This window comes from Nyctibius grandis, chromosome 36 (genome assembly GCF_013368605.1).
Source record: "Nyctibius grandis isolate bNycGra1 chromosome 36, bNycGra1.pri, whole genome shotgun sequence".
NCBI lineage: Eukaryota > Metazoa > Chordata > Aves > Nyctibiiformes > Nyctibiidae > Nyctibius > Nyctibius grandis.
Genome location: NC_090693.1, coordinates 31,858 through 39,938, shown reverse-complemented (window position 1 = coordinate 39,938; position 8,081 = coordinate 31,858). Strand labels below are relative to the sequence as shown.

The 8,081-nt window shown below is 53.3% G+C and overlaps 2 protein-coding genes across 2 annotated transcripts; one reads left to right on the top strand and one right to left on the bottom strand.

Moving 5' to 3' along the window:
- Positions 1-254: 254 nt before the first annotated feature.
- LOC137675619 (olfactory receptor 14A16-like) lies at positions 255-1,229 on the bottom strand. The gene has a single exon (XM_068421806.1). It carries the CDS (start codon positions 1,227-1,229, stop codon positions 255-257), a length of 975 nt encoding a protein of 324 aa, XP_068277907.1.
- A 5,100-nt stretch (positions 1,230-6,329) lies between these two features.
- On the top strand, positions 6,330-7,265 carry LOC137675618 (olfactory receptor 14A16-like). The gene has a single exon (XM_068421804.1). It carries the CDS (start codon positions 6,330-6,332, stop codon positions 7,263-7,265), a length of 936 nt encoding a protein of 311 aa, XP_068277905.1.
- The last annotated feature ends 816 nt before the right edge of the window (positions 7,266-8,081 follow it).

Sequence of the window (8,081 nt, the reverse complement as noted above, 5' to 3'; positions counted from 1 at the left end):
CAGAAAGGTGTTTCCATTCCGCATCTACTCCTGCCCTGTTAAGGATGGATCTAAGACAAAGAAGTTGTGGGTTCCTTTATTTTGCTTAAATACAGAGAGAGCCTGGCTCCTCATTTAGACAAAGTCTCTGGGTCACACAAGATGGCTGGCTACTGAAGTAAGAGGGAAAGAATAATGGAATTCCTTTGTAGACCACATCACTAGATGGAAAAAGGAAAAAAAATATATAAAGAAGGCAAGACAGGATTTCCCTGTCATGACATACACTGGGAGTCATTTGCAGAGAAATGTTGACAACCTATGGCTGCTAAAAAATGCCCAATCAGTTTCCTCAGGGCATCCTTGAGCTCCTGGTTCCTCAGGCTGTAGATGAGGGGGTTCAGTGCTGGAGGTACCACCGAGTACAGGACTGCAACCGCCAGGTCCAGAGATGGGGATGAGATGGAGGGGGGCTTCAGGTAGGCAAATGTGCCAGTGCTGATAAACAGGAAGACCACGGCCAGGTGAGGGAGGCACGTGGAAAAGGCTTTGTGCCGTCCCTGCTGAGAAGGGATCCTCAACACGGCCCTGAAGATCTGCACATAGGACAGCACAATGAACACAAAACACCCAAATGCTAAACAGGAACTAACCAGGAGAAACCCAGCTTCCTTGAGGTAGGCGTCTGAGCAGGAGAGCTTGAGGATCTGGGGGATTTCACAGAAGAACTGGTTTATGGCATTGCCTTGGCAGAGCGGTATGGAGAATGTATTGGCAGTGTGCAGCACAGCATAGGGAAAAACACCACCCCAGGCAGCTGCTGCCATGTGGACACAAGATCTCTTGTCCAGAAGGGTCCCATAGTGCAGGGGTTTGCAGATGGCAACATAGCGGTCATAAGCCATGACTGTGAGGAGATAAAACTCTGCTGAAATGAAAAAGATAAACAGGAAGACCTGGGCAGCACATCCGAGGTAGGAAATGGCTCTGGTGCCCCAGAGGGAATTGGCCATGGCTTTGGGGACAGTGGTAGAGATGGTGCCCAGGTCGAGGAGGGAGAGGTTGAGCAGGAAAAAGTACATGGAGGTGTGGAGGTGGTGGTCACAGGCTATGGCGGTGATGATGAGGCCATTGCCCAGGAGGGCAGCCAGGTAGATGCCCAGGAAGAGTGAAAAGTGCAAGAGCTGAAGCTCCTGCGTGTCTGCGAACGCCAGGAGGAGGAACTCGGTGATGGAGCTGCTGTTGGACATTGGCTGCTGCTGTTCATGGGGAGCTGTTCAAAAAGGAAGAGACAGCAACAAGTTAGGGCAGACTTCTCTGAGCAAAATCTATCCCAGCTCTCATGGAAACCCACCAAACTGCCTCTCCTGCTCACAAGATCTTTGTGCAGCTCCTTGTCTTGAGCTCTGGTTGGTGCTGGCTGAGGGTGCCACAGGGAGCAGGGGTATCTGCTGTGGGCTCTGCAGGAGTCAGTCCTGCCCTACAGCAGTAGGTAAATAGGAATGTTGGATGATGTCAGATTAAATCCACTCGTGATATCAAAGAGCTTTTCAGCATTGTCCCTCCCAGTTCCCCTGACTGCAGAGTACAGCTGAGGGGATTTTATTTTGTTGATTCTGTTCTAGTTGTCCCACCACACCTGAGGAGTTTTTAAAGGCAGAAATCCTTGGCATTTCTGCTGCACTCCAAGTGAAACCTTGTGGGTGCTGACAGGCAAAGGGACTTTGCTTTAGTGCAGAGTGTGGAAAGCTGGTCTGTCCATCAGTCCTGGTCTCATAGAATCATAGAATCATAGAATGGTTTGGGTTGGAAGGGACCTTAAAGCTCATCTAGTTCCAACCATCCTGCCATGGGCAGAGACACCTTTCCACTAGACCAGGTTGCTCCAAGCCCCATCCAGCCTGGCCTTGAACCCTGCCAGTGAGGGGGCAGCCACAGCTTCTCTGGGCAACCTGTTCCAGTGTCTCACCACCCTCACAGCAAAGAATTTCTTCCTAATATCTCATCTCAATCTCCCCTCTTTCAGTTTAAAACTGTTACCCTAGTCCTATCACTCCATGCCCTTGCAAAAAGCCCCTCTCCAGCTTTCCTGTAGCCCCTTCAGGCACTAGAAGGTGCTAGAAGATCTCCCTGGAGCCTTCTCTTCTCCAGGCTGAACAGCCCCAGCTCTCTCAGCCTGTCTCCATAGCAGAGGGGCTCCAGCCCTCTGAGCATCTTTGTGGCCTCCTCTGGACTCGCTCCAACAGCTCCGTGTCCTTCTTATGTTGGGGGCCCTCAGCTGCACTGTGCTGGCACCTCTTTCAGCTGGGTGCTGATTGTACCCAGACATTCCCTGTAAAAGAAACTGGACACTACTGGGATCTGAGGATTCTAGTTTCCAAGTGCAAGTCCGCACCTGAGGAGGATCTCAGCTCTCCTCTCCCATCCAGGGATACAGCGGGCTCATTGCAGCTGCCTGTGCACAGCCACTCAGCAGCATTTCTGTGGCATTAGCACTAAGTGTCTCCCTCATGGGACTCTTGGAAAAGACAGCGATGCCATGGGAGAGCTGTGCCCTTCTGGAGGACAGCCTGCAGCCCAGCAGGACCACACTGGGAAAGAATTGAGAGTCCTAAAGATGGGGTTTTCTGAAGGGAGGGTCCAGCCCCACACACTGCAGCGCCCAGCATCCCCAGGAAAGGTGGGGACAAAGGCAGCAGGGACAGAGGAGGGAAACATGGAGAAATGCCCCAGTGCTCCTGCTGAGGGAGGCAGAACATGGAAAGACAAGCCACTGCTCAAGATTTTCTCCTCATTGGCATTCCAGCTGCAGAGGAAATGAATCAGCCTGAAACCATTTGGCCTTGAGGGCAGAGGCTCTGCTGAGTGGGAGAGGAGACCAGAGGGGTTATTCTGGGGAAGGCGTCTGCACTGCAGGGGATGGCAGGGAGCTGCCCAAATCCCCTCCCCCCGCACACAGCATTTCTGGGAGCATCTCCCTCTCTGTCCCTGCCCATGTTTCTGCTGCCTGGAGTTGTCCCTGCCAGCATCTGCTTCTCTGTCCCATGTCTCCTCCCTGTCAGTGCTCACAGACCCCTTCCCACCTGCTGTGTGCTCAGCTCTGCCCTGCAAACAGCTCCTGGCAGCAGGACACTGCCCAGGGGCATCTCTGTGTGTGCAGCGGCTAAGGAGCCACGCAGAGAAGTGCTAATGAGAACTGGGATCTCAGTTCCTTCTGCAGAATGGAGAAATAAATGCCCATCTCACACTGCCCACCGAGTATACCAAGAGTGAAGAATTCAAAACACAGACTCCTTCCCTTTCAGGTAACCCTCACCTTGACTTTCCTCTTGAGAAGTCTCTGCCAGAGATGCTCAGGGGTAATCAGGAGCTTTGAGATGCCCTGACCCACACAGCACTCTCTTGACAGAACAAGGACCTTGCCCTGATGGGAGTCACTCCTTCCATACACAGCATCTTCCTGCAGTGCAATGGGAAGTTTCTGCCTGCAGCTTCACTGGGCGCTCCCCGGGCAGGCTGAGTGCTGACCCTGGCAGGTGGGAGACTCCCTGCCCCAGCACACAGCCCTCTGGGGTGCAGGGCACCCCTGGCTGCACACCCAGCTTCACAGCCCTGCAGCCATCCCCGGCAGAAGGCATCCGTCATGCCCTGTCCCTCTGACGGTGCAGCAGGGAAGCCCTGCTCTGGAGCATGCCCTCCTTCTCTGCACCAGGAAAGCCAGAAGAGCCATCCCTAAAGGTTCTATCAATCAATCATGCAGTATATCAGCTCTAGAAGGTCCCTCCAGGATACTCATCTGAATTTCCCTGCTGCCAGTGACTTACTGTGTCAAAAGTTGTGAAGTTGTCCCTGTGAAGAAGCTCAGAACTGTCCTCCCACTCCCAGCTGCCTTTAACCTCTCTCTGTGTTTCTCTTCTTGGTGCCTGTAGTCAGTGCCCTCAGCCCTGCTGTGCTCTGCAGAGGAGCTGCTCCTGGGCAGAGCTGTCTCGCTGCAGTGATGCCCACTTGCCACATCAGCTCCCTCCATGCCAGGAGCCCAGACGAGCTCAGCAGCAGAGGACCAGCCCAAGCCATCACTTTCTCCGCCCCCTCTGGGTTCCCTCGAGGTGTCCCTGGGGCGCCAGGGGAACCTGCTGTGAAACAGGCTGATATTCCTTCCCTCAGCTGTGGAGAGACACTTCTTCCCAGCAGTTGCATTTCTCCTATCAGGACAAGGTGTAGGTTCAAGAATCACCTTTTCTTTTCCTAGCATAAGACATGACATCCAAACTGGGACAGGCAGGGATCTCGTTTACCCCTGCTGAGGGAAGGGATTCAGCTGAGTCTGTGGAGTAGACTCATCCTGGCTTTGTAGTTCTGGGGCTAAAAGGCGAGTTAGCTCCACCCCATGCACACTACAAACCCACAGGATGTGGATTCCTACAGAGAGATATGGACAGGTTGGATCGATGGGCCGAGACCAACAGCATGAGGTTCAACAAGAACAAGTGCCGGGTGTTACACTTCGGCCACAACAACCCCCTGCAGCGCTTCAGGCTGGGGGAAGAGTGGTTAGAAAGCAGCCCAGTGGAAAGAGATTGGGGGTGCTGATTGACGACTGGCTAAACGTGAGCCAGCAGTGTGCCCAGGTGGCCAAGAAGGCCAATGGCATCCTGGCCTCTCTTAGGAACAGTGTAGCCAGCCGGGCTAGGGAAGTGATGGTCCCTCTGTACTCGGCACTGGTGAGGCCGCACCTTGAATCCTGTGTCCGGTTCTGGGCCCCGCACTTCAAGAAAGATGTTGAGGTGTTGGAGCGAGTGTAGAGGAGGGCGACCAAGCTGGTGAAGGGTCTGGAGGGTCTGACCTCCGAGGAACAGCTGAGGGAGCTGGGGGTGTTTAGGCTGGAGAAGAGGAAGCTCAGAGGTGACCTTAGTGCAGTCTACAACTACCTGAAGGGAGGGTGTAGCGGAGTGGGAGTCGGCCTCTTCTCCCAGGCAACTAGAGATAGGGCAAGAGGACACAGCCTCAAGCTTCGCCAGGGGAGGTTCAGGTTGGACATTAGGAAGCATTTCTTCTCAGAAAGGGTCATTAGCCATTGGAAGGGGCTGCCCAGGGAGGTGGTGGAGTCACCATCTCTGGAGGTGTTTAAGAAAAGACTGGGCATGGCACTTAGTGCCCTGGTCTAGTTGACATGGTGGTGTCAGGGCAACGGTTGAACTCGATGATCCCAGAGGTCTCTTCCAACCTGATTGATTCTGTGATTCTGTGTAGTCATGGATCAGTCCAATGACTTTCACAGTGTGCCTGTATCACAGTGTGCCTGTATCCCAGGGTGAAAATCACCATACCAAAGGTCATTTTCAGCATCATCTCTTCCTTCCCGAGATCAGCTTCACCTTCACCATAGGCCCTCAAGACTGCAAAGACATGACAGACAGCAAACCCCTCTCCTTCTAGGACTGCACAGCTGAGTTCTGTTTCTTTCTGGCCTTGGGGAGAGCAGAGTTTGCTGTCTTTGTGAGAACCTAATTTCTTTACATGATCATGGTGCTGTTGGAGCAAGTCCAGAGGAGACCACGAAGATGATCAGAGGGCTGGAGCACCTCTGCTCTGGAGACAGGCTGAGAGAGTTGGGGCTGCTCAGCCTGGAGAAGAGAAGGCTCTGGGGAGACCTCAAAGCAGCCTTCCAGTACCTGAAGGGGCCCTACAGGAAAGCGGGAGAGGGACGTTTTACAAGGGGCAAGTAGTGACAGGACAAGGGGGAACGGTTTTAAACTGAAAGAGGGGAGATTGAGATGAGATATTAGGAAGAAATTATTTACTGTGAGGGTGGTGAGACACTGGCCCAGGTTGCCCAGAGAAGCTGTGGCTGCCCCCTCCCTGGCAGTGTTCAAGGCCAGGTTGGATGGGGCTTGGAGCAACCTGGTCTGGTGGAAGGTGTCCTTGCCCGTGGCAGGGGGGTTGGAACTAGATGAGCTTTAAGGTCCCTTCCAATCCAAACCAGTCTATCATTCTATGATTAGCCCTGAGAGAGCAGATACTGACAAGCCCTTCTGCGTTAGGAGCAGTTTCATCACAAAGTTGAAGACCAGGACTGGCCTGTGTCCACACCGTACCTATGAACTCACTGGTGCAGAGCAGGGCTGACTCCTCGGCAGGTAGTTGGAGGAGGCCCTCCTCCTCACGGCATACTTGGCCAGCAGCAACCAGAGCTCCAGCCACAGAGCTGAAGGAAGGTCTCCTAGAAAAGGAAAAGGTGATGTGTGGCAAGGGGGCGGTCTATGGGAAATGGCTTTCATTTAACACTTATGTCTTCCATAACTTGTCATTGTCTTTTCCTTTTTTAAACAGGGCCCCATGCCCAGAGGTAGATGTCCAACAGCAGTTCTATCACTGAGTTCCTCCTCCTGGCGTTCGCAGACACGCAGGAGCTTCAGCTCTTGCACTTCTCACTATTCCTGGGCATCTACCTGGCTGCCCTCCTGGGCAATGGCCTCATCATCATCACCGTAGCCTGTGACCACCACCTCCACACCCCCATGTACTTCTTCCTGCTCAACCTCTCCCTCCTTGACCTGGGCTCCATCTCTACCACTGTCCCCAAAGCCATGGCCAATTCCCTCTGGGGCACCAGAGCCATTTCCTACCTCGGATGTGCTGCCCAGGTCCTCCTGTTTATCTTTTTCATTTCAACAGAGTTTTATCTCCTCACAGTCATGGCTTATGACCGCTACGTTGCCATCTGCAAACCCCTGCACTACGGGACCCTCCTGGACAAGAGAGCTTGTGTCCACATGGCCGCAGCTGCCTGGGGCAGTGGTTTCCTCAATTCGGTCCTGCATTCTGTTAATACTCTTTCACTACCCCTCTGCCAAGGCAATGCCCTGCATCACTTCTTCTGTGAAATCCCCCAAATCCTCAAGCTTTCCTGCTCACACTCCTACTTCAGGGAAGCTGGGCTTCTTGTTGTTGGTACCTGTTTAATTCTTGGTTGTTTTGTGTTCATTGTGCTGTCCTACGTGCAGATCTTCAGGGCCGTGCTGAGGATCCCCTCTGAGCAGGGACGGCACAAAGCCTTTTCCACGCGCCTCCCTCACCTGGCCGTGGTCTCCTTGTTTATCAGCACTGGCACGTTCGCCTACCTGAAGCCCCCCTCCATGTCTTCCCCATCTCTGGATCTGGTGATGGCAGTCCTGTACTCGGTGGTGCCTCCAGCTGCGAACCCCGTCATCTACAGCCTGAGGAACCAGGAGTTCAAGGATGCGCTGAAGAAGCTGATCCAATCACTTGTTTCTCAGCAGCAATAAGCTGCCCATGTCTCTGCAAAAGTAATTTCCAATTCATATTGGGAACCTCCTCTGCTTTAGGCATTTTATCTGTGATCATCCTGGTTTTCCATGAATCCACCTGTCTGTCCCAGAGGCCTTGGTACGTGTGTCTGGAACAACGGTACAGCTGGTCTTCCAGGCCACATCTTTCCAATAAAAGGGGATTTCCTCAGTGCTGGTATCTGAATGTTGGACTTTTCTTCCAAAGCTGGGGTCAGGAACAGGCTGAAGAAATTGTCCCCAGAAGGCCGTGCTGCTGTGCTTGTGGTTTCCACGGGTTCATGGGAGGAGGGCATGGGGCAATGTGTTAAGGAATTGGCTTGGGCTGACCTTTCACTTGTGTCTTTCTCACCAGCCATTTCCAGCACTGCCAAGTCAGCCCAGGTGTATGGGTGAGTTTTGCTGACAAGTCATCTCTATCCAGAGGAGGCCACAAAGATGCTCAGAGGGCTGGAGAACCTCTGCTATGGAGACAGGCTGAGAGAGCTGGGGCTGTTCAGCCTGGAGAAGAGAAGGCTCCGGGGAGACCTTCTAGCACCTTCCAGTGCCTGAAGGGGCTACAGGAAAGCTGGAGAGGGGCTTTTTGCAAGGGCATGGAGTGATAGGACTAGGGTAACAGTTTTAAACTGAAAGAGGGGAGATTGAGATGAGATATTAGGAAGAAATTCTTTGCTGTGAGGGTGGTGAGACACTGGAACAGGTTGCCCAGAGCAGCTGTGGCTGCCCCCTCCCTGGCAGTGTTCAAGGCCAGGCTGGATGGGGCTTGGAGCAACCTGGTCTAGTGGGAAGGTGTCC

What these genes read in the sequence shown, in the direction of transcription:
- LOC137675619 (XM_068421806.1), bottom strand. Translation starts at nt 1,229, where the DNA reads ATGTCCAACAGCAGCTCCATCACCGAGTTCCTCCTCCTGGCGTTCGCA.
- LOC137675618 (XM_068421804.1), top strand. Translation starts at nt 6,330, where the DNA reads ATGTCCAACAGCAGTTCTATCACTGAGTTCCTCCTCCTGGCGTTCGCA.